General features: G+C 34.9%; 2 protein-coding genes across 8 annotated transcripts in view; one reads left to right on the top strand and one right to left on the bottom strand.

Annotated features, from left to right (window-relative positions):
• DNAJC24 (DnaJ heat shock protein family (Hsp40) member C24) overlaps nt 1-3959 on the top strand; it is a 55843-nt gene extending 51884 nt beyond the window's left edge. For both annotated transcript variants that reach the window (XM_049648861.1, XM_049648862.1), the window contains one exon: nt 2594-3959. In XM_049648861.1, coding sequence (XP_049504818.1) covers nt 2594-2724 — 131 coding nt within the window. In that variant the 3' untranslated portion in view covers nt 2725-3959. The remainder of the gene's footprint in view (nt 1-2593) is intronic.
• A 93-nt stretch (nt 3960-4052) lies between these two features.
• IMMP1L (inner mitochondrial membrane peptidase subunit 1) overlaps nt 4053-27417 on the bottom strand; it is an 82025-nt gene continuing 58660 nt past the window's right edge. For all 6 annotated transcript variants that reach the window (XM_049648839.1, XM_049648826.1, XM_049648832.1 and 3 more), the window contains 3 exons: nt 24821-24947; nt 5072-5182; nt 4053-4220 (listed from right to left, as the gene is read on the bottom strand). In XM_049648839.1, the coding sequence (XP_049504796.1) occupies nt 4152-4220; nt 5072-5182; nt 24821-24947 (307 nt within the window). In that variant the 3' untranslated portion in view covers nt 4053-4151. The remainder of the gene's footprint in view (nt 4221-5071; nt 5183-24820; nt 24948-27417) is intronic.

The following is a 27417-nucleotide window of genomic DNA, read 5'->3' as shown; positions in this document are numbered from 1 at the left end:
AATATGGATTGGTGGTTCAAGCATCTGTTCAGTCAACAAATGCAATGAGATTTCTGATACAAATGTAAAAAAACAAGATATTAAAGGGAAATGTACAATATGAAATCGTCAAGTTATAAATGTGTCACTGTCCTTGGGATTCCCTTAAATAAACTGGACAGTGCAGAAGATATAGAAGAATCCTAACCACAGCCAATGAATCAGTTATAAGAAGCTACAGTGAATCTTAAAAGTATAAGACATATTTTGACACTTATTTCAATTAATGTTTTTTTTTATATATGAAGATGGAAATAATCCTTATTGTTGAGAGATAATCCTTAAGAGAACATACTGAGCAGCCAACAGCTGCATGAAGCTGTTATTTTTGCAAGAATATTAAAAACCAGTAATGTAAATTCTGCCATTGAATTTGCAATTTCGAATTGTTCTTTGCAATTGAAAAGAGCATTCTTGACAGATGCAGTTCAATACCAAGTGTGATCAACTGGGCAAATAAGAAATCGAAGATTCCTTCATAGCCATTTTCAGAATAGCCTTGGAAAGTGAAGATCCTGAGCAGGAGAAAAGTGGATGAAGCCTTACATGGTAGACATAGCCACATTACCATCTTCTTGACCCAAGGACAGTATGAAACAGTGCATTTTACTATGCTTAAAAGGCATCCCTAAAGAACTGTTGAGGGAGTGAAATTAACCTTTTCCCCTTAGAGTTAGTCTGTTTCACAACTTGGTCATTTTGCCTTCAATGTATTTAAAATGGTTTCTGTGAAGATATCACTTTGTTAAGTGATAGAATAATACAAGAAGAAACGTAACAAGATGTGAATTTTTAGTGAGCATTAACATTTGGAATCCTCTATGACAAAACTCCACAGTAGCCCATGGTGGCCTCTGCATCATTTACTGAGCGCCTGTCACCTCAGATTGTTTCTCAGTGTTCACTGAGGTGGTAAAAAAACAAGAGGGAGATTTAGCTTAAGAAAACCCTTGGTTAGAATATGTACAGTTTTAGACAATTTAATAATGAAACAATTCACTTTGAAAGCATGGTCTAATACAGTATATATGTTGGCTCAGACAGAAAGGATGTTAGCATTTTAAAATACAAGATCAAATTATTTTTGTTTATGGAGAAAAAAGGCATTGTGATGAGAAATAAGGATTGTGTGAATGAATTCATGTTTTCCTTACTGGTAAAAGAAACACATAAAATTGGCTTGTTTATTTGTTTTTTAAGTAGGCTCCATGCCCAGAATGGGGCTTGAACTCATGACCCTGAGATCAGGAGTCACATGCTGTACCGACTGAGCCAGCCAAGCACCCCAAAAGTTGGCTTGTTAATTTTTCCAAGGCCAAACTTGATGAGAGAACAAATAGAAGGCGGTCGAATTTTTTTTTTTTTTTTTTAGTGGCATATATGATAAGATCTGAGTGTTAAAAATGTTTGAGAACTGAATGAAGATATTTGATATATTTGTAATAAAAAATTATGGCAGTAGCAGGATAAGGTGATCAATCATTATTTTTCTTTGACAGTCACTTCTCAGTGACATTGAAATGGAATGACCAGGGGCGCATGGGTGGCGCAGTCGGTTAAGCGTCCGACTTCAGCCAGGTCACGATCTCGCGGTCCGTGAGTTCGAGCCCCGCGTCAGGCTCTGGGCTGATGGCTCGGAGCCTGGAGCCTGTTTCCGATTCTGTGTCTCCCTCTCTCTCTCTGCCCCTCCCCCGTTCATGCTCTGTCTCTCTCTGTCCCAAAAATAAATAAAAAACGTTGAAAAAAAAAAAATAAAAAAAAAAAGAAATGGAATGACCAGTGGATCAGAGATTCTTTCAGTTAAAGGACATAAGCATTTCAACTTGTCAAGAGGACAGATTTAGTGAAATTTCTACCATTGGTAGACTAAACCTTGTGCTGTATGCTCTCTGTTGGGCATCTCACTTCACAGAATTAGTGTGATACTAGAACAGAGAGTATTTAAAATGTTAAACTTGATTAACAGTTAAGTTAGCAGAGTTTTCTCTAAAAGGATATACTCCAGGCAAAAAAGCATGTGGCTTAACAGTAAAACATGTAGAGCTATTTTTCTCTTTCCTTCACAGTAATAATTTGGACAAATAGAGAGGAATGTAAAATTTATATTTTAAAACAGAAAACAGAAGATTTCAAATAAATGTCATGGGTCACCCCTGAGCATCTGCTGTCCCCTCAAGATCTTTGGGGTGCCTGGCTGGCTCACTCAGTTGAGTGTCCGACTCTTGATTTTGGCTCAGGTCATGATCCTGCAGTTCATGAGATCAAGCCCTGAGTTGAGCTCTGCGCTGACAGCGCAGAACCTGCTTGGGATTCTCTCTCCCCCTCTCTCTCAAAGTAAATAAAAATAAAACAAAACAAAAAGATTCTTTGGTAGGTAATTTTTAGAAACACTGCCCCTATATAAGAAATCTTTTCAAGTTCTCATTTAGATACATTTTATACTTACTGAAAATCTTTTTTGGTTTGCAATTTCTGTGACATAAGCTGCATTTTTAAAAAGGTGTTGAAATAGTTACTTGTAAACCTTTGATGCATCATGTTGTTTTCTTTACAGATGATCACACTTTTTCTCTGAGTTGCCGATGTGGTGGAAAATACAGTGTTTCCAAGGATGAAGCAGAAGAAGTTACCCTGATTTCTTGTGATACATGTTCACTAATAATAGAACTCCTTCATTATGGCTGAAATTGTTCACTAAATGGGATCCTTTAACTCTGTATTCATACATGTTGAAGAGCACCCATTCAAGTAAATGTATAAAGCTGATAAAAAGAAGCAGGATTCTTTTTTTGTCAGCTCTTTTATTTGCAGAGAAAATAGAAGACTCAAGCGAGGGCCACCCTAGGTTAATAGAAAATGAACTCAGTTATTTATATGTATTTATAATTTATATTTGTAGATCACACAAAAAAAAACTTGAATTATAAATTATATTTTGTGAATTCCCATCTGAGAACTTTGTTCTCCCAAGGAGAACATTTTCTCCTTGGTACAAAATAAGAATTTTCCTTTTCTTCAAATAAGCATGTCTCCTCTTGTTAAGCGTCACAGTATCATCATGTTCCTTTATAGTTACTAAGTTTCTGAAGTAACATGAAATTTATTTGTGCTAAAGTTATCAGCCTGTTGTACAAGTATCTCAAATTCTCAGGCCATTAGAATTAAATTAGAATCTTTGTGAATAGCATGTGAACCTAGTTGTCTCATAACTAGGACTGGATATGGATATTCATGAAGTTACCTTCAGGAAGGTAAAGTGGCAACTGTGGAAAAGACAGCTTTGGAGTCAAAAGACTTGACTCCGGTCCTGGCACTATCTTCCCTGAGTCTTCGTGTGGCTACATTAAAGGGAGTAAGGCTTGAACACTGCCATCTTCAACTTTAAATGTAACTTAGGAAGTGGCAGTTTTTTTTTAAATATTAATTTGAAACAGATGCATTGCTTTCCTTTTTATTTCAAAGTCTAAGAGTATTAATGTCTCCATTTATGAATAGAGAACCACTACATTGCTGGTATGACCAAATGGACTTTTATAATGTTATTATTGATTATAATACTCTCTAAAGATTTTATTTTTCTTTGCATTTGATAATCTATGTACAGTATAAGTCAGAACTCATTTTTAAAAAATCTGAGAAATCCTTTATGGGATCACTGAAACTTCATTACCTAATTTCAAATGAGTGAACCAAGCATGTGACTTAGCAGTTTTTTATTAGGTTGAACTCCTGGTATTTATTATTAGTTTGGACTTACAAGACTAGTTACTACTCTGACTTGTAAATGTAGCTAAAGTATAAGGCATATTCAAGAGATTACTTTCATCATAGCTATAAAACCAAAAGTTCAAAAGTGAGGTTGTCACCCAGGTTTTTTCCCTAAAAATATTTTTATATTTATCATAAAATTTAGAGGACTTACTTTGGATTACATTTTTATCCATATATTTTGAACTAATATAGCTTGCAGTGTGTGTTGCTTATTCTTTACATTTAACAAAAACGACTAAAACTAAATAGCAAATAGTTTATTAGTAAGTACATGGTTTCAGTGGCAATGATAAATTCACTTGAATAGGAGAGAATAATGAAATCAAAAGAATAAATGCTTGCTAATCATCAGAAAATCTGTGGCCATTAGGGCTGTCACGCAGAAATCCAAAATCACTCAGAGGCCAAATCTGTAAAATCAAAATGTGATTGAAGACAATTAATGAAATGATGTTATATCATCATCATACTCCCTGTTTTTATCCATCTATTTTCTCTGTGCCATATATGAAATACGTTCTCCTTATTCTTTAGTCAAGAACAAATTATATCAAAATAAGACTTTAGAAAGTAAACTTGTATGTGTACATGTATTTAAACTCTAAAGTTTGGAACATTGATGTGTTATATCAGTTACCTGTGTATAGTGCGTGAATTTAGATGTATGAATATGTGTGTCTGTGTTTTGTTTTACTACCCTCAAATAAAGTGAACCCTGAACCTAAGTATTTGAATATAACATCTGCATAAGTGCAAAGAATCCTGCAAATTATCCAACAACCCCAAGTATTCATGTGTTCTTCTTCTCACTGCCAGTGAAAATAATAATCTTTCCTGAGTCATACATTTACAACCATGGTAAGACCATTGCTCGGTGTACTTAACTGGGATATCCCTGCTTAACAGGTAGTTTGTTTGAGTTGACACTGTTCTTCTGCAAATGTATATTAATTTATGCCCAAGGTAAACATATAGTTGTAAAAGTTATATGAGAAAGAATTACATTTTGGAGATTTAAATGAAAGGCTTCTTATAACTAAAGTAGTTTGAATTTTTATTATACAAACAAAAAATTACTCTTAATTACCTATCTCAGTGGGGGAAAGGGTAATGTTTATAGCTCTGAAGGCCAGTAGGTTCCTAAATGTAGTCACTGCTACAGTTAAGTCCACTGATAGCTGAATATTCAAAGTTCATTTTGAAAGAATTTTTTTTTTCCAGCTCAGAGAAGAAAGCCTAAATTTTAAGCAGAAAATAATACCTTGAAAAAGATACGTCCTCTTATTAGTCCATATGGAATAGGTCCATAATACCTGGAATCTGTAGAATTCTGTAGATTATCACCTTCTAACCACACATGACCTGTTGGCACCTAGAATTAGAGAAGAAAGCAGCCCCTTTTCAAAAAGAAAAATAAATTTGGGTACTATAAGAAGTGCGTCTTTTTGGTAGTATGGAGAAATGTTTTAAAGTTCTCATTTATAAAATACACACAAACCGTGTGATTTGTATTTTTGCTTTTATCTCTTGCACAATATCTTCTACTGAATATTAGTAAGTAATGTGAAGGTTTCAACATTTTAAAAGATCTTTTTTGCCACATGGTTCCCAAACATTAATTTGTTACACAAACCCCAAACTGAGGTTATAAGAGATCAAAACAGTGTGACAGGGTCATTAATTTAATAGACTTCAAAAGAGGTCATTAGGATGCTGACTGAAAATGTGCCCTCCTGTCTCTATAACAGCATAAGCAGGGCAGCCACTCACTCAGCAACATCCTGGGGCCAATACCAAGGCCAGACCTATTAGAATGCTCATGATGAACTAAATGGTAATTGATTGTGACATCAATTACAAATAATCTCATCATTTTATTGGAGTGGGCTTGTCAGAATTCTAATTAAAATCCCTGTTCTGCTTTTGTACAGGCCATATCTTCAATGCATTATACTTCAATAATGACCATCAAGAACTAGAAGGACCTATTATAAAATCATCAGTTGTAAATTAATGATGGTGACCTTCTACTAAATGAAAGACCCTATCTCCTATATGTCCTGGGTATTAACTGGTAAATAACGTTAAGTTTAAATTTTTACTCTGTCAACCATAAGAATATTTAGAACACCTTACTTAAAAAAAATGCCCTCTGTGATATGAAATATACCATATTTAAAAATTACTCGGCAGCAATTATCTTTAAAGTTGCATTTTACAAATTATTTTACAGTTTGTTACTCAGAAAAGTTGAATTATTGACCAGACCAAAATGACCTACTGAGAAGAAATTTCTTTTCACTTTTCTTTTGACTGGCTATTTATTACTTAGGGACCTTATATGAAGAAAAATACTCCTATTGGATTTAATAAGAAATGACTGCAATATTTAAAAATGTTACAAATTACTGTTTTTTAAAGATTTTTTTAGGGCAGTTACATGTTCACAGCACAACTGAGAGGAAGGTACAGAGATTTACGACCTATCCCCTGCCCCCACACATACATAACCTCCCCCATTGACATCCCTGATCACAGTAGATTTGTTACACTTGCTGAACCCACATCAACATCATAATCACTCAATGTCCAGACTTAACTTAAGGTTTACTCTTGGTGTTGTACATTCTACGGGTTTGGCCAATGTAGCACATGTATTCATCATTATAATATCACAGAGTGTGTTCACTTTCCTAAAAATCCTGTGTGATCTGCCTATTTTTCATTTCTTTCCCCCAAACACCCATGTTACCTTTTGGAAAAATGAATGTATACAAGTATATAAAATCTGAATTTCACTTTACATCAGGAATATAATTTTGGAATGTCTCATGCAGAAATATTTGCCCGAAACAAATCAAGTTAATTATTTTCATGTAGACAGATTTCAATGTTAAATCTACTTGTAGAGAAAGAACAAGTTTCTTGAAAGAATATCAGATACTATAAGATCACTCATTTTTATTAGTGGAACTAGTTATAGGTTCTAGAGTCAAAAGCAAGACTCGTTCCTACCTATAAAATAAGTGGATTTATGGCAGTGAAGCTTAATACTGCTCAAGTAGAGTAATGAATCCATCTCAGGTCATAAATGAAAAAGGAACAAAATAGTATATTTGGAAAAGCCATGTGTCATTAACATAGTCTCAAAGTACCACTCTGGGAGGAGCTATAATACAGACATCATTTATGTTTAAATTTCCATAGTTTTTAATATGTGTTTGTTTCTGAGTTCTAAAAAACATAATAAACCAGGACCCAATATATATTCCATTTATCCATGAAGTCTTCCCCAACCTTGCCTGCCCATATCAAATACTCTTGATTGTTTAGAGCACTGATTAAAAAGCCTGCCTTGCTTGGGGCCCTGGATTACAACATGTTACTAACCTGCTTGGGTTTTTTGTTAAGTCTACTATCTTATGATCAAACAAGCAAATAGACAGTATTTATGCCATGATCTTTATTTTTTGCAACAACTAAGCCAAAACTGGAATTCCGATATTTGGTGGTAATATTAGTGAGTAGAAATTCTTGTAAAGCACAATCACTTTTGTATGACCTAAGCTTCTTTCAAGTTAGCTAAATACAGTGATGAAGTGTTACCTCTGGTATAACTTAACAAATACAGAAAGGAATATGCTAAGAGAACCCAGAACATATTACCAGAAGCCTATGGAAGACTGTGACCCAGGCTATCTTTACCTAGTCCTTGATCACAAGGAGTGGAACAAAAGGGAGGGGAGAGTAAAGCAAGCCAGTATGTAATACATGGCTTTCTGGTTTATTTAATTAAAAAAAAAAAAAAAACTCATTAGATCCTTAAAACAACCTGTGAAGTACTGTTATTGATAGTTAATAGAAGTAGGTTCAAATATGGGACATGCTAATCCCATTTATCTGAAGCCTATACATTCTAATTCCCATGCATCCACTTACAGTAAAGGAATATCCTCTACATCTCACAGACATCAATGCTTGATATAAAGTATACAAATCAAGGAAACAACCTCATCACTTATGAGCTCTTTAATACGAGCTTCTCCATAAACAGGAAAACCTCTAAGTGTGGATCTCTTAAAATCAAAGCAGTCACCTTTGCTGACCTGTCAATTACTTAGTCTCCAGTAAAAAAATTCATGATGTTGAAATTACTCCACTTATTTTTGGTATAGAGTGCGATGTACACTTTAAAAATCAATTTTATAGATGTATACTTATATACATCTTATATAAATGTATATATAGATACATATGTATACGTATATACATATGTATATGCACGCATATACATATGTATATGTATATACGTATTATATATATATAAAATATACATATGTATATACGTATTATATATATATATAAAAGTATATATATATACTTATATACATGAGTAAAGGGCACTCATTTCAAGTTTGACACTAGTTTTGGAAGGTGTGCACACCTACATAACTTAATCACAATCAAGATGTAAAAGTTCCCATCCCAGTACCAGGCAACTAATGAGATCCATGACTAGAAACTAGTTTTACTGGTCCTAAATTTCGTATAAACAAGATTGTACGTACATACTATTTTGTATCTGGCTTTTGTTCAGCAATTTTTTATGATTAATCTATCTTGTATGTATCAGTCATTCATTCCTTTTTACCTCTAAGTAGAATTCTATTGTAAGTCACAATGTTTGCCCATAAATCTACTGATGGACATTTTTCTTTGAAGTTTGGGCCTGTTACAAATAAAGCACTATAAACATTGTGTAAATCCATTTCTTTTCAGTAAATACCAAGGGGTAGAATTTATGGGCCATAAGTGTATGCTTAACCTTAAACTTTTCCAAAGTAATTAAATCATTTTACACTCCTACAGCAATGTATGAATATTCTGGTTGCTCCACACCTTGGTATATTCCTTTAAAATTTTTTTTTTGCCATACTAGGGGCACCTTGGGGTGCTCAGTTGATTAAGCATCCAACTGTTTATTTCAGCTCAGGTCATTATCTCACGTTTCGTGGGCTCGAGCCCCACATCAGGTTCTCTGCTGTCAGCATGGAGTTGGGTTGGGATTCTCTCCCTCTGCCCCTCCCCAACTGATGCATGTGTGTGTGTGTGCACTCCCTCACTCTCAAAAATAAACTTATAAAAAATCTTTTTCCATTCTAGTAGGTTATTGGTATCACATTGTGGTTTTCATTTGCATTTCTCTGATGGGCATTTTTTCCTGTGCTTATTAGCATATCTTTTGTGAAATATCTATTAAAATATTTTACTCAGTTTTTAAAATGGGTTTTCTTACTCATTTTAAGAATCCCTTTTTTACCTTGAGTATAAGTCCTTTGACAGGTATTGCAAATATTTTCTCATAGACTAGGATCTTTTCTCCTTTGCAGTCTAATCTATTACAAAGACTATACAATGTTTTCTAAGCTCTAGAAATTTCATTTGGTTCTTTTTTATATTTACAGTTTCTTTCCTCATTATGTTCATCCTCGAGATCCTTGAAAATATTTAGAATTAGTGTTTTAAAGCACATGTCTATTAATTCCATTACTTCTGCCTTTTCTGGATTTAATTGATTTTTCTTCTGGTTACTGGTTACACTTTCATACTTCTTCACATATCCAGTAATTTGTGATTAAGCTGGACATTCATTTGTTGAGTGGATTTTGTTGTGTTTCTTTAGAGCGTGCTGAATGTTGAGAAGGTCTGCTTGTTTTAGGGGAGGCAGTTAAGTTAGCTGTGGATCAGCTTATTCCTTTCAAGCCTCAGTTTTTTAATTTTTTTTTTTAATGTTTATTTATTTTTGAGACAGACGGAGACAGAGCATGAACGGGGGAGGGTCAGAGAGAGGGAGACACAGAATCTGAAATAGGCTCCAGGCTCTGAGCTGTCAGCACAGAGCCCGACGCGGGGCTCGAACTCACAGGCCACGAGATCACGACCTGAGCCGAAGTCGGACGCTTAACTGACTGAGCCACCCAGGCGCCCCTAAATCCTCATTTTTAAGCTTGTTAGGTTGGGTCTATCTCACAGTGTACTCTAAGGGCTACGTTAGGCCTACTACTAAGGCAGGATATTCTGGGATCTCTATTGAATATGCTGAGTATTCAGTGACATCTATCTGTTCTGGCTGGTCAGAACTCCAGTTACTCTCAGCCCTGTGTGAGCTCTGGGAATTGCTCGGCTCCCCACTCCTTCTTTGCTCAGTTTCTAGGTTTTACCATAAATGGGTACAATTTAGTATTCAGCAAAAGCCAAGAGAACATCTATGGAGATTTATGTTGATCATTCGGTAGCTCTGCTGTCCCAGACAGTTTTATCCATAAGTCCCAACTACTTAAACTTCCCTCTATTCCATTCTCTCTCTTCAGCTCAGCAAAACCACTACCTTTGGCTCAAATTTTACTTCAGTACCTTCTGAAAGGTACCTCCTGCCTTACAGGAGAATGTAGGGACAAGTAAAGGGTTTGCTTTATTTGTTTGTCCTCTCTTAAGAATCTGTCCTGTACTTCCTGCTTCTGCATTCTCTGAGAACAGGTGTTCCACATATTTTGTCCGATTTTCTAGTTATTTATGACAGGAGAGCAAATTCAGGATCACTTCATCGTTGCCAGAAACAAACGTTCAAATTATCTAATTTTAAAAGTCTGTATAATTTTTCTTAGCATACTTCATAGTAATATGAAGAGAATACTTTTGGTAAGAACTAAAAGTTCTCATGTAAGTAAAGTGGCATCTCTCTCCACCTTGCATCCCTTTCAGTTGCATCCCCTGTATGTTTCTATTTTACCCTTTCCCTTCAAAATCTCTAGAAAAGATTTGCCAAACTCAGCATGTACAAATAAGGAAGCTCAACATGGTATTGCTTGTATCTCAAAATTGGCAAAAGTAGAAATGTTCCTCAGTAGGTAGAGGTTAAGTAAAATATGACTTATTTATATAATAGACAGCTGGTTAAAAAAAAAAAAAATAGATTTACATGAAGACAGTGAAAAAAGTTGCAAGGCAATATGTATAAATGTTTAAAGAACCCCACAAAACTTACATATTTCAAAATTTACATGTTTATGAGCAGTATATATTGCTTAATTAAAAAAATGTATATAAATCTTCCTCAACTTACCATGAAGTTATGTCCAAAAAAACCCATCATAAGTTGAAAATACAGTTGACCCTTGAACAATAGGGACTAGGGTGCCGACCCCCCTCCCACTAGTCGAAAATTCATGTATTCCCTTTGACCTCCCCCAAAACTTAACTACTAATAGTTTTGTTGTTGACGGGAAGCCTTGATGACATAAACAGTCGATTAACACATATTTTATATATGTATTATACATTGTGTTCTTACAATAAAATAAGGTAGAGAAAAGAAAATGTTCAGAAAACTAAGGATGAGAAATACATTTATAGTACCATAGTATAAAAAAATCTACGTGTACATGGACCCATGCAGTTCAAACCCATGTTGTCTGTTCAAGGATCACCTGTATTCTAAGTCGAAAAGGCATTTAATACACCTAACCTACTGGATGCCATAGCTTAGCCTACCCTAGTTTAAACACACAACACATATTAGCCTACACTTGAGCAAAAATCACCTAACACAAGCCTATTTTATAATCAAGGGTGACATATCTCAAGTAATTTATTGAATGCTGCACTGAAAGTGAAAAAGAGAATGGCTGTATGGTACAGGATGGTTGGTTGCAAATGGTCACTTTACCCTCTTGATTTGTGAGGCTGACTGGAAGCTGTGGGTCACCTGCTGCTTCCCAGCACCATGACAGTATCCTACTGCACATCAGCCCAGGAAAATATCGAAATTCAAAATTTGAAGTTCAGTTTCTACTGAATATGTATCGCTTTTGTAGCACAATAAAGTAAAAATAAAACTTAAGTCAAACCATAATAAATCAGGGGCCGTCTGTGTGCATATACATATATACACACACACATATATGTATCTTAATATGCCTCGTCCCTTCAGTGATACTTGTACTTTTTGAAAAGAGAACACTGTCCATCACAATGCAGGTTAGGATGAGCTTTGTTCAATTATTTTTTTTTTTTGCCTTTGATAGTGTAGAGGGACTGAACTTCCAATCTATATAGAAGGTTCTGTTTCTTTCTATAGTACAAATAAATGATTGCAATTCACACTACTGTTACCAGATCTCTGGATAACTAAAATATTAGCCTAGCTAAGAACTCATTTATTTAAATAAACATAAAGTACAACACATTTTTGGTATGGGTCCAAAACTTAAAACTTGACCTTTCTGGTATAGACTGAGGCAAGAAACAGAACAAAAATTTTCTAACCCAAAACACAGTTATTATCTGTGGGATTGGATATTCAAACCAGTTAAGAGAAAAAAATCCTATAGCAATATTATAATAAAATATTAATAGATAAAATGGTAGTTTAAAATGTATTTTAAAAAGAGCTATTATAACTTTGCAACTAAAGTAGTAAGGACGCCAATAAACTCATTTATAATAAATGTTTACAAATTACCAAAAATGGAAATCCCTAATTCCATCCATGCCTTTGTTCGTTACTTCTCATAACCAAAACTGTAAGTGGTTAATTACTTTTCCTGTTCATACCTTTGTAAATCTGCCATACCAACTTGAATGAATTTGTGAAGCTGAGTAAGAATATATGAACATGTTTACAATGAATAATACCACATAGAAATTTTTACTTGGGCTCTAATCTGAATTTTCCCAGGGCTAACTTTTAAAGCATTGAAAGAACCCTTAGAACATTCTTGTTTTTCCTTTCTACGTCAGAGGTTTACTTCCTGATGTATGATAAAACCTAATCTCAGGGCTGGACAAAAGAATCAAGCCTCTAGTTCTTAGCTATACTTACTGAGGTCTAGTTAAGTGCCTCCTTTATAGTACAAGCAACAAATGTAATTGCCTCATGGCCCGCGGGTGTCCATTTAACAAAAGAGGCTTTGTGAACCAACCCACAGGTGTTACTTTTCTGGATTCAAGTGAAATCTGATGCAAGAGTCCACAATATCAAATAACACATTTACTAAATAGCAATCAAACTCATTTATTTCAGCAAAAAATATCTAATTAAGAAAAAGTTCCAACTGAAGAATATTTGTATGTCTGGCCTTTCAAAAGTTTCAAGAAACAGAAAACCCTAATAATAGATTCATTGTTAATTAACCCTTTTTGGCGGGATATTTTATAATCTACAGGCAACAAAGGTAGGGTATGCACTGGCCTGCTACTACTCAAACCTCAGTAAGCTTTCTAAAATGACTATAAATGAAAACAGTAGTTATTAAAGAAACAAACAAAAATCATAAAGGCAAGGAAAGGGACAAAGTTTTAGGAATCCTTTTTTGACATCAATTTTTCCTTTTCCTGAATTATAAAGGAAAAGGAGAGGTACACACATTTTATGAAAGCAGTCAGATAAAGCCTTATTTCTTTTTGGCAAAAGTAAATGGGGTAATACATCAGTTAACACTTTAATCTTAAGAGTATGTAATTTTCCACATATATTTTCAAGATTTTGTTTTGGGTCTCCTGGAATGATAAATGTGAAATATAAAAATGTTTAATTTCCCTACCCTGGAAAAAAGCCCATATGATGAATGTACATTTCATGTCACATGTCATTTCACTCTAACAATTAATGCCAAAAAATTGTTTTTTATGTTACTATCTTCCAGTTAAGCAGGATCAAGTCAAATTACTATATACCATTATGTGGCTAATGCATATTCTGCTTAATCATGACTTATATAACCAAAACATAGCTATCGTAAGATGCTGCGCATACAAGCTACTAGGGAGAATATTGGGAAATGAAATAATTATATAGTTCTAAAAGAACTTCATAAAACCCAGTATTAGTATGATTCATGCAAAAGCAAAATTAGAAACATCATCAATAATTATTGGAGTTTATGCTCCCTATAACACCAACAAAAGCTATAAACAAAGATATGTATGTCAGAAAGTGAAGCACTGAATCCTCTAGGAGGCCATCAAGTAGAAGAGCTTTTGATAACACAAGGCAGAGAAAACATGATTAATTTTAATTTCAAAAAATGGGAGTCTCAACTGCCAGTTACGAGTATCTCTGAAAGCCAAACTCAGAAACAGTTTCACAAACATTCTATTTTCATGGACATTCTCCTTGGCACAACTTCTTGCCCACGTTTGTCTACCTGGAGTCCTGATGGTGGTACTCCCAAATGCTAGATGCCTGACAAAGGATTAACATTTGTAAGGACCAGGCATGAAACAGTTAACACACTGATTATTTCAGTGGGTACTATTTCCGGGCAGTTCTGCTTCTTTTTCTCCCCATTTAAATGCTCACTTATTACTCTTCTATCTGCATCATTCATGGGGACTGTTATTGTTCTTCCCTACTTAAAAATGTGCCACGTTGGGTTCATTAGCCAATTATCACCAAAGAGGAATTTCACAGAAGTTCCAATAGGCTATAGCTCCAGGTTGGAGTAATGATGGGGGATGCTTATTGAGCATCTGCTTGCTGAATAGGTTTAGAGCTTAATCTAAGACTTGACTTGCTCATTCTCATAGTTATTGCAAGATAAGCTCCGCAAGTACTTAATACCTCCATCCAGCCTGAAGAGGAATTTCTGATGGGCTGTCTCAGCACAGTGGTTAAAAGATACAGTCTACAGAACAAGAGTCCTGAGTTCAAAATGTAGCTCTGCCACTTACTAGGTTAAGTACCTTAGGCAGGTTATTTAAAACTCTTCTATATAAGTGAGACTAATAAATACCTTACAGAAATACTTCGGAGAACCAAATGAAACAATACATAAGGCTCCTGGCACCCAGTTAGCACTCACTAATTATTAGCTACTGTGTTTATCAGCTGCCCCACCTGCTGGTATCAATGGTGTCTGATGGGCTTTCTTTGTTCCTAGTTTCCTGAACAGTTTACCCAGTTCTCTGCAAAGTGAAATTCAGTTTTTAAGATCAAATCTCCCAAATGTAGTTAAGACTACCATTTTTATGTTTTCAACAGGCATCTTAAGCAATGTTTATTAAATACCAAATGCTTAGGCTCTTCCTTGTGAAGCTTTCACTTCTTTGCAACTGTATACCAACCAGTCAGAAGGTACACAGTGGGGGAAGGTGTTGGGACTAAAGCCAACAAACATGCCTTTTCCATCCAAGTACTAACCCAGCCTGACCCTGCTTAGCTTCTGAGATCAGACAACAAATATGCCTTGCCATCCTAGCCATCTAGTATTAATGTCCCAATCCTATAGTATTGTTTTTCTAGGACAATAGATTAGTTTGCTCTTCTTTTTTCTTCTATTTGTAAAATAATGTTACCTGTTTTGCTTTTGGATTAGTACTTAAAAGAAGCATCTCAATTCTCATTTCAAGACTATCTCTGTAGCTTCATTTTAATACACCCTACTGTACACTCTGGTTCTCATATTCCAAAAGATGAGCCTAACTTAATGAAACAGGGTATTTCAGAGAGTAGTAGAATGGAGTGGTATGTAAATAATGAACTTTCTCATTCTCTGAGAAAAGTCTAAACAGTTGGCAAATCAGATATATACATACTGTGCAAAGCATGTACTATTATGTTTCCACCAAAATTTTTATTCCTGGGACTTCAAATAATTCTTCCCAAAGTCAAAACTCATCCCTATATGGATTTACTCCTATAGATGAATGAATAGAGCTTTTTTCCATTTTCTATGGCTCCCATACATAAGTACTTCATATAGAGACTGGCTAAGAAATCTGATTCAACAGCTGAAATGGTATAAGAAATAGAAAATCTGGGGTAGAAAAGAGTCCATACTCCAAAGAAAAATAATTACAATGAAATATGTAGATCTTGTTGTATTTGATGTTACCAATGCCTTAAAAAAACACACAAAAGGCATTATGTTACATGTTTTTCTTGACAGATAGATAATTCTTCCATTTGTGTTTTATTCATCAAAACCACAACTCTAATGCACCATACCTTGGAAGGTACTTAAAATGAAACCTAGCTTTGTGAATACAAAATTCCAAGTTAATCTAGTGGACAACAGATGACATTTTTTGTAACGATGTAGTAAGGTACAAAGAGGAGAATAGCTGGAGATCTTTAAAAAGTAAGATTTATCTCTGAGGGCTGAGAGCACCAAAACATTGTTTTAACTAAGAGATCATGAGAATACACTGTGGACATTTAGGAGGGAATTGTAGAATACCCAAATGTCATTCTAGGAAAGCACTTGGGTTTTTTCCCCCACTTATAATAATTTAGCTGCCACTGTATTCATTTAAAATAAAGTCTCTCTTAGGCTTATTAGACAGGCTATATCTTCTCTCCATTTCCCAAATTAACATGTCCCCCCAGAATCTCCTAATGTACCATCTACCCTCATTGCTAAAACCAGAAATCTGGCTCCATTTTAAGCCCTTCAGTTCCATTTCTTCCAGCATCCAATCCAGTCTAGATATTTCCTTACTCTTTCTCCAAACTTTGTACTGCTTTCCATTCTTAATGTTATTATCTTAATTATGTCTTACAGCCTATTAACTGGTCTCTCAGCCTCCAGTCTTTCCTACTCCAAACTTTCCTCTATTAATCTATACTAATATCGGAGTGACTTTTTATTTTTTCCAAGAATTTAATAATATTGGGTTTTTTTACACAAGAAGTAAACTTTAAAGTTTTTATTTTAAGGGTGATTTAAAAAAAAACTATCTGTTCATGTTATTTCCCTGTTTGAGACACAAGGAACTGAGTGCTGTTTACCTTTTCATTTCTTTTCACTACCCACCCCTCCCCACTGTATGTCCCAGACAGGAGAACTTACTTTTTGGCAGATGCCCAAAGCACAATGATATACTCTCCCTTCTAGACCTTATGAATATGCTGCTTGCTTTGGTCAACTCCTACGGATTCTTTAGAATTTCAACTCAAGCTTTACTCCCCTGCCTGTCTGGAAAAATCCTATCGATCCCAGTCTAAATAAATATCGTCTTGTGCCTTATCATAGCACCCTGTATATAATTCTATTTCATCACATTGTAATTCCTTGTCTGCTCTTCCAATCTGGCTATAAGCTTCTAGAGCTATACTGTCCATTTTGGTATCCGCTAGTAACACATGTGGCCTTTTAATTTTACAAATTATATAAAATTCACATTCAGTTCCTCAGACACACTAGCTATGTGTCCTGTGCTCAGCAGTCACATGTGCCTAGTGGCTACTGGACAGTGCAGATCTAGAATATTCCCACTTTGCAGAAAGGTCTATTGCACAGCACTGAAGGCAGAGACTTAATCTACTTTAACATAGTTCTGGCCCTCAAGTAAGTGCTCAATAGCACTTAGTTATGGAATTAATAAATACATAAATAAACAAAAGTAAAAGGAAATTTGCAAAGTTAATGTCTGGCAAATTTTGCCTGCCACTATGGCTTGCTGAGGACCACTTACGTCTTCTCTACCAACCCACCTCCCCAACTCCCAAGGCCAGTGCTTCTAGCTGCTCTGGAGCACAGCCTCATTAAAGAAGATGCCTAAATGCTGGGATTGGTTTGCGGTGAGGTAGTACATTTGCATTTAGGGTTAGAAATCCATATTGGTCCATGACCCTACACCTGCTTTGACTTTCTTTTCATAGGTAAGTCAGGTCAAATTCATGTTTCGTCAGATGACAAAAAGACTCTCTAATCCTTCCTGATTTAGAGATTCATACACACAGTGTACAGGAAGTAGATCAGAATCTTAAGTTGCAGCTTACAATTTTAAATTGCTCACCCTACAGTTTTAACTGTTAAGGAGACAAATCTCTCTGTTGGCACTTCAGGTGTGTTTAGTGGGGATGCAGGCACTAGCTGTGTCAAACTAAATGATTCCTACGCTATCTTCCAACAGTTAGGAAAATTCTAATGCAAGAGGAAAGCATTCATGTATGTAGGTTAGCAGTACAATGGCTTATAATGCCAACAGTTTAACTTACAATTTTCAACTGTCTTATAACATGCATACCTACTTTTACATGTTATTCCTCTTTTCCAATTCTAATTTTAGGCAGATGATACTTTAGTAGAGTGAGAATGCTTTTATGGACTAACATTAAGTGAGTCACTGAAACCCACAGAATTTTAATTACCTAAAGTGGGAACATAAGAACTTCATTTAGACGCTTATTTCAAAAGACATTTCAACATATTCCACCTCGTCAACAGCAGCTTTCCAGCAGAGCACTGTATCAGATTAGGAGGCCACATGACACTCGGAATATACTCTCTACCATTAGAGATACAGTCTGCTTCAGGTGCTGACGCTGAACAGCAGCATTACAATTTCAGTCTTCTTAATTTCTTTCTCCCAATTCCTTTTAGGCAACCTTAAAGTAGAAAGGTCTCATATAACTTTCAGATAAACATACATAAATATTTCCATTTTACTGAATTGCATAACTGCCTCCCTCGATTCACATCAATGGAACTGATTTTCCAACTCTGAGTGGTTAAAATATATTTAGGTGAGCAAAACACAGTCTCAAGAAGACTTGTTACTCTTTCAGCACAAATGCTGATCTTCATATGTATATGAATATATATTCAAACATATATAAGATAAAATACATTTCTACAAAATAAAATTCTATAAACTACATCTTACTGTTAAAATAAGATTAAATTATTCTGAAAATGTCCAGAGAACCCATCAGAAAATGCTTAAGTTATGGAGGCCTCAAAGATGGTTATTTAATGTTAATATCAGAAGAAAAACACCTCAGAATTGTAAACAATAAGTCAAATTTATCTTCAGAATTGTGTTAGCTATAGGATGAAAAAGTCACGTCATCTCCGCAGTGAACTTCACTTTAGCAAAAGAGTAAACATATTTCCTCCACATCAGCTGCAATCAAGGCATTAGCAGTATGCCACGATTGATTATCCCGGGACCCGTTGCTGAGAAATGGATGTGTAGCACAGGTTTTTATCACTATAGTCTGCAAAAAGCAAGTCTCTTGCTTAGATATCCTAGTTGTAATAAGTGACATTATTAGGTAGTTCTTCTAGTTAAATGACATTAAGGATTTAGTGTATCAGCAGCTTATAATAAACAAGCCCTTTCAATCTGATGATTCCTTTCCCTCCACATAAGTACTTTTTGTGTTTATAATACAAGTGGTAATAGAAGACCATATGGTTGTGACTTTTAGCTAAAGTAAATGACATTTAAACAAACAGAAAAACAGCATTAAGATATTCAAGGATTTGAACTATGACCTAAATACATAGTACACAGTAAGGGGCTATTAGTGTTAACTTTATACAGTGACCATTTTCTAACACTGTCCAAATAATGAGTTTTTCAGTTTGCTGATCAGTTTTTCAGAAATATTTTCCAATACACTGTAAAACAGCTTTATCACTGGCATATTACCCCATTTACAACTTCTCCTTTTAAAAACAGTATCCCACCAATATATCCTGAGAACATTTAATCAGTTCTTTCTGAAATATAAAATTGTTTTTTATTGCTTACATCTCTCTCAATAACAATAATGATGTTGTTATTAACATATATATAATTTTTTTTAAAGGCAAGAAATACTACATTCCTTAGTCACCTAACAGACTACTGTTTGGTGAACATTTCACCTTTTGTGTATAACACTGGGATCTGTGGTAGCAAGAACGAAAAAGTTTTAAATAGCCTTATATTTTGATAGGTTAATAATAGATTAAAACATAATTTTTCTAATAAGTATAGATATGTTTGCTTTAACAAAAATAAAAGATTGTGATGCTCTAATTACAGGAATATACTGAAATCCCCATAATCACAGATCTATTAATATGTCCATTTAATACAGTGGCTGCTATGGTTGAGAAACTATAAAGTTTTAATTACATGAAAGATTTAAAAATGATTCATAATATAGTGAACAGCCAATGCAAAGCAGAAGTTTACACTTAAAGCAACAATTTACCAATTACAGGTAACAACTTTACCCATCGTTAATCTGCCAACCAGTAAAAGGATCAAAAGAACAGAATACTTATATAGTAGTTAATACGTGCAAAAAGCACACGAATTTCTACTGAAATGTAGAAAACTGTCGTGACCATACGGCCTAATTAGCAGGCACTGCATGTTGCTAGGGCAATTTAGTCTTTACCTAACGAAACTACCACAGCATTTCTGGGGCAACAAACCTTCCCTTAGAAGGCCCAGGGTACCTCATCTACCATTCCTTTAGAAGACTTAGTCTAGACCACATTCAGAGTATTCCACACCAATAAGTCAATTCAGAGCCAGGTGAATTTTTAGTTTGCTTAATAAAAGGGCTGAAAAATGTCACTGATTCCAAAAGTAAGTCACTTGGGGAAAGAAACATTTAATCGGCACTCTGCTGTCCTGCTACAAAGTAACAAGGACATCCTAATATTTTCTACAACTTTCATCTGGAATCATGGAAGGTGGTCAGGTAGCCTGTGGAACTAGCTTAGCTTTCAAAACATCTATGAAGACTACAATAACCACAGATTGCCAGTTTCTCAGTATTATATGGTTTACTGAGCTACAGGAACACCTACCTTACCTGAAAAATAGTAACAACATGCACTTAGGAGCAAGTTTGCAGCAGAAACTAAAGGAAATTGAGGAGTAGAACAGAAATTAGAAGAAAACATGGTTGGACCCTAAACATATACACGTTTGTCTACCCTTCAAGTATTTTTAAAGTACCTACCAGATGTTCTATCAAAGTTCATGTGCTAGGAAATCAGCTGTGGTCAAAACAAATCTTTGCCATGAAAAACCTTATATTCTAAAGCAAGAGTCAGCAAACTTCTTCTGTAAAGGGCAGATAGTAAACAGCCTAAGATTTGCAGGCCATATCGTCTCTGTTACAACTACTCAACTCTGCTCTTGCAGTGAAAGCAGCCACAGACAATATGTAGACAAATGAGAGTGCCTGTATTCTAATTCGACCTTTAACCACAAGTACAGGCAGCAGGAAGAATGATCTTACAGGGTCTCCAGGATATTGTAAGGCCTAGACTTTTCTTATGAGTGAAATGTGAGGTCACTTGGGTCTTTGAGGAAAAGACTAACATTATTACACTTAACAAGCACCATTATTAAAAAGGATCATTTCAGAGTCTGTGTAGAGAATAATCAGTGATGGTGTAGGGAGGCAAGAAAATGGGAAAGGTAAAAGCAGAAAGCAGTCTGAAGTTATTCCAAGAAAACAAGATATGAATTTGTCTTACACCCCAATGGTAGCAGCATTTGCTAAATGCTTCTACTTCTAACTAAATTATTTTTGGCAAATTAGTGGCTTTTAACTTCAAACTCAGGAATTCCTGTAGTATGGAAAGGCAAGTTATTCAAGATGTTTGAGCTGAGTATAATATGTTTCTTTTCAAAGTCACAAATTAAGCTCATATCCTAGTAGCCAATGCTCAGCCCATAACCCAAGAAAAGCATGTTTGGCCTCAACACCACTGAAATGAGCAAAACCCACTCCAACAGTACCTGATAGGGACTGCTCAGTTTCCAAAAGCTTAATGCAAAAAATAAATCATGGTTTGTAAGTGTTGCTGCCACATGAACTTTTAGAACTCTGGAATGAATAAAATGGTTCCACATCACTTAACCAGTGATCTGTTTATATTCGTTTTTGCCAACTTACAAACAATGCTATTTCTTTCATATGCTAAACTCTAAGTTGTAGGTTCCAAATGACAATTTTGGTGTTTTGCTTTCTGAAGCACCTACTTAGGAGAATTTTTTTTTGTTTTTTGCCTGGAATTCACAACATATTTAATATTCATCATCTTTACTAAGCAACTCAATCAAGATCTGAATAGCAATGTCTTCATCATAAACAACAATGATTTTTCTAAGAGGTTACATAGGTAAGGGAAAGAAACCCATCTCATAATATACAGCACCAGTGTGCCACAGAGATAGCTGAAAAAGGAACACTCTAGAGGGGGAGATCCTGCAAAGGTTTGGATATCTCTTCAGAGTGCTCCAAACTTGGATGAATTTTTGTTATAAATCACCTTGATTAATGGAACACATTTGCTAAAGTGGTTCTGTAATAACTATACAATTCTACTTGCTTGAAAAGCCCAGCTTAGAAAAACTGGTGGAGGCAGGGAAGCCTTCAAAAAAATCAGTGGCAGGGGCGTCTGGGTGGCTCAGTTGGTTAAGCATCTGGCTTCAGCTCCAGTCATGATCTCACAGTCTGTGAGTTCGAGCCCCGCGATGGGCTCTGTGCTGACCGCTCGGAGCCTGGAGCCTACTTCGGATTCTGTGTCTCCCACTTGCACTCTGTCTCTCAAAAATAAATAACCATTAAAAAAAAAAAAAAAAAAGATTTAAAAAAAAATCAGTGGCTTCTCTTTCAGGACCAATATTGCCCCTGATCAAAAATAGTCCCCTTTCTTTTTAAAAAAAATATTGAAGACAAATACATTTAAAGGAAGTACAATTTGATAAGAGTATAATAATAATCAGTAGAAGATATTTTGGGAGAAGTAGTAGTAGCATGGTAAGGAGTACAATTTTCGATGCAGCCAGGGGATGTGTTTGAATTCCAACTGTCTCTCACTGTTTGAAACTGGGCAATCTATTTAACCTCCCTGCTGTCCAGTTTTCTCATCTGTCAAATACTACTACTACCTATCTTATTGGGTTGCTGTTTGGTTGATTAAATAAATTAAGCCTTGTAAAGAGTTTCAACAGTATCTGGTACAGAGTAAATACATAATAAGTGTTAGCTAATAGTACTACAATTATGTCTGTCACTTATAAATGTCAAACCAAAGTGAACAAAATATACCTAGAACAATATGGCAGCGTCCTCTAATTTACCGATTCATAGACAATAAAAATTCGATGAATGTATTTCCTTATACAGAATATTCAAAAAATTTACATCTTACAGTGCTCTGATTATTTGCTCAGATTATGATGTTCTTCCTCTAATAACTCTTAAGAAGAAAACACCAACAATTGTATGATGTTTAAGTACACAGAGAGTAGATGCCATCATGTATATGTTTTGTTCTTCTGTCTACTGGCAAAATTATTTCTGGTCTCAAGTATATGCTTGTTGCTAAAACAACTTAAAGGTGACTAGAATGTTTATGAAATGTTAACACTCACATGAAGATGAAACATTATGCAAAATTCTGACATTTTTAAATGAAGTATAAAAGGATACAAAGTCCATGATGAAGGTCATAGAAAAAAATAGGTTATCTGATAATACACTATCATCTTCAACATTATTATCACTATCAGCTAACAATCACTACTATGTTTAGCATTATGGTAATAAACATCAAAAACATTTGCACTGCTGAATCATAGTGCATTATGGGTGGTACATAAATAATAGATTTAATAATCTACTGATCAAACTTACAAGGCAATCAAAGGCTATTATAGTTAAAAATAAATACACAATGACCAAGACAATTTAACTCTTAATTATTTTTTTATATTGGGAATGAAGATAGTTAACAGTAAAGTTAGTCAACAGCTGTAACAACTACATCGATAATTTGAGGGTGACACAGAGTATTTTTAAGAAAGTAAAAAATTAAGTTATAACACTAAAGTAAGAAAAGCACATGTTCAGTAAAGAAAAGACCACCCTCCCCTGCCATAAGCTCTGTCACAGCAGCTGGGTGATTGGTGAGAGGAGCTAACATTACACCTGCTCCTCACTCTTCCATTCTGCTGCTCTTGCTCTCTTTTTCTAACTGGATAACCAAGTTGATTAGACTAAGGCATATACAATTTCTATTCTAAAAATTTAAATCAGATTTAAAAAGACTAAACTACAGACTTTGATTTTACCAGATTTGCCACTAACAAGTCAGTGGAAAAATTTTCTAAGCCAGGATCCTAGATGCGATTTAGCTGGCATTTCTCCTTTGTCTTCTCCAATCGATGACAATTCTTGTCTTTCATGACTTTGACATTTATATATATATATATTTTTTAAACGTCTATTTATTTATTTTTGAGGGAGAGAGACAGAGCATGAGCAGGGGAGGGGCAGAGAGAAAGGGAGACACAATCTGAAGCAGGCTCCAGGCTCTGAGCTGTCAGCATAGAGCCCAATGCGGGCTTCAACCCACGAACCATGAGATCATGACCTGAGCCAAAGTCGGATGCTTAACCGACTGAGCCACCCAGGTGTCCCATGACTTTGACATTTTTTAAGAGTATTAGTCAGTTATGTTGCAGAATGACACTCAGGGTTTGTCTGATACTTTCTCATGATTAGGCAGAGGTTACACTTTCTTCTGCAAAAATATCACAAAAGTGATGCGCCCTTCTCAGTGCTTCACTTCAGGAACTACATTATGTTGATATGTCCTTTTATTGGTGAAGTTAACCTTGATCACTCAATTAAGTGGTGCCTTCCAGTTTCCCCTCTACGAGCTCCTATTTGTCCCTTTGTAATAAATGTCTTGAAGGAGATACTTTGAGACTATGCAAATAAGTTATTTTTCTCAAACTTTTGCCCAATATTTTAACATTCATTGGTCTATCATGCCTGCAACAATTATTATTGAGGTATTTATGTAGGGCTTTAAAGGGAACTAAAATATATAAAATATAATGGCCAAGTTGTTCTTAATACATATATTTTTTAAAATGTTTGCTTATTTTTGAGAGAGAGTGCAAGTGGGGGAGGGACAGAGAGAGAGGGGTACAGAGGAACAGGAGGGGGCTCTTTGCTGACAGCAGAGAGCCCAATGCAGGGCTTGAACCCATGAACCATGAGATCATGATCTGAGCCAAAGTCAGATGTTCAACCAACTGAGCCACCCAGGCGTCCCTTGATACAAACATATTTAAATTCTACTTAATGCAGCATTTTAACTTATACTCAAAATATGAAAAAAAAGTTATTTTCTTTTGTCAGTGTGTTCAGTTAATGCTAATCAATGAATAACATAATTAAAATGTTACTTACATAACTATGGCTTTTAAAGAAATCTGATGGACTATTGGTGAGGATTTTGTCTCCTTCCAAACCAATTACTCTTTTACAAATGTTTGATTTTGGATCACTTGGGCTTTTTGCAATCACAATGTCACCTCTGAGGGGAAAAAGTCAAAGAAAGGTCAGTGTTATTTATTAAGCATAAACACATGGACGGACCCTTACAACTTAAATCCAACACTGTTTATCCTCTCACATACTGACCCTCTCATACATTTACCAGCTTTGTGATTGTTTTATGGGTCAGAATACAACAAGAGTAGTGGAAGCTCTTAGAAGATTTTAAAATTTCTGGTAATTCCGTAAGAATTACCTTCTTGCACTGTACCTACATATTACTTCCATATCCAAATTTTTAGAACCAAAACTATGTAAAAGCAATTCCGCGTAAGTATCACCAAATTAACTATGTTAATTTTACTGGCCAGCCGGTAGTATTGACTCTAGAGCACATAAAAATATAGAAATAGCAGAAATATTTCCCTAGAGCTCAAAGAACTGAGGAATTACAATATATATAAACAACCCAGATAATTTACAGTATAGTCAGACTTATTTTTGAGGGATAATATCAGAAGATACAACCAAATAAAATGCTAAAAGCTGCCCAAACACATACTACAAAAAATAAATTGGAGTACCAAACATATATAACCAATATGGGTATGATTACTTATCAAAGGCACGATTCATGGAAGAAATAACAATATATATGTGTTAGAAAAATAAGAAAGATCTTTAAAAGTGGAAATGAAGGAGACAAAATGGAGGAAGGAGACAAAATAAGGCTAACACCCCAACCAAACAGAACACAATTCTCTTTCTGCAAAAAATTAGTAGTAAGTGAATTCTGTTGACTAACCCACATATTTGAAAGGATTTAATATATTTACTTATTGTTTGTACACAGTTGCGGAAATAATTTGATGTTAGTTATAATAAAAGGTGCACATATCAAAACAGTAAAAGCTATAAAAATAAAGGGAAGATGATAGTCAAATCAGAAACCTAGTTATTGTTATATACATAAGTATTAATATGAGTTCTAAACTTTTTGGTAGCCAAGTCAAAAATTAAATTCTGATTAATTACACTGGAATCATTAGCTAACAAAAATAAAGTTTAGTTTGGGAGGTAAGACAAAATTGTCTTAAATAACCAAATCAAAGAGGAATGAATATACAGGAAGGATTCTTATGTAAGGTTATAAAAGACGCCTTCTTCATCAGAAATTTTACAGTAATAGTATTCACTGGAACAATAATTTCTTGGAGTTGAAAGCTATTAAAATACTAAATTCTAGAGGCGCCTGGATGGCTCAGTCAGTCAAGCATCCAACTCCTGATTTCAGCTCAGGTCATAATCCCAGGGTCACAAGATTGAGCCTTGCGTCAGGCCCCACGCTGAGTATGGAGCCTGCTTAAGATTCTTTATCTCTCCCTCTGCCCCTCTCCCCACCCTTGTACTCTCTCTCTCTCAAAAAATAAATAAAAATAAAACATTAAATTCTATAATTTGCAGGTAATATAAGGCAGCCCTTTCTCTGAAATGGGAAAAACTAGTCTCTTTTCAACCAACTGGAACCATACCAATGGAACTTTCAGATGAATAAGTTTGCAAAGATTGTAACATACTAAACAAAGTTGATTTTGGCTAGCTTTGGGGAAATAAAATGTCTTCTGTGGATGTTTTATTCAGTTTACGTTTTAAAAAAAAATAATCAATATGACCCTTAAATGCTGTACTTGAATGGCAACATAAAAATCATAATTCAGTCAAGGTGTTTTTACAGAAACCAATATTAATGCAGATTATACTTTTGGTGGTCTAACTATAGAGCTTACAAAATAATTTTTCCTTGGATTCTCAACTCTTTCAAATAGGATGTTTTAAGGAACTTAATAGAAGTAAGGTTTAAATTTTCCTTTCACATTTATAGTTATAAACATCCTGATTAACCTACTAAATTGTAAGCTTTTGAAAAAGACCAATATTTTATTCATCTTAACATTCTCTATAATATACTGCATATGTTATAAGTTAGGTGCTCATTAACTATTTGGTGAAAGAATAAATAGTAATAAGAGACTGTGATTATTATAAATATGAGTGTTCTGTGCATTTAACTGAAAAGAGATTCATGTGCTTTAAATACTAGTTATGCAGACTTTTATTTTGCCTAAACGGATGGCTATTCTAGCTTTAGAAACAGGCAGCTAGCTGAAGGATCTCTTGCCAAGTGTCCGAGATTCCCCTAAAATCTCAGAGTTCTGTGCTGTAGGTAAAAGGAATACTCAGGAGAGTAATATTTTTAAAGTTGAAGTTACCAACCAACTCCCTTGGTTGTAGAAGTTATTTGGTATATCTCATATAAATGCCAGATTTTGAGCTGCCCTTTAACCTAATGGGCCTCTTGAATGAACAGAATACAAAATGAAACCTCCAAAGAATCTTAATTAACTTACTGAATGTAGTTATTTGTATTACCCATCTGAATGCAAAGAGTATCTATTAAAAAAAAGATAATATTGAGCTATTCATTCAAAATCTATTTAGCCAACAAGTTC

This window comes from Panthera uncia, chromosome D1 (genome assembly GCF_023721935.1).
Source record: "Panthera uncia isolate 11264 chromosome D1, Puncia_PCG_1.0, whole genome shotgun sequence".
Taxonomy (NCBI): Eukaryota; Metazoa; Chordata; class Mammalia; order Carnivora; family Felidae; genus Panthera; species Panthera uncia.
Note: the sequence above shows the minus strand (reverse complement) of the source record. Positions and strands in the feature narration are given on the sequence as shown.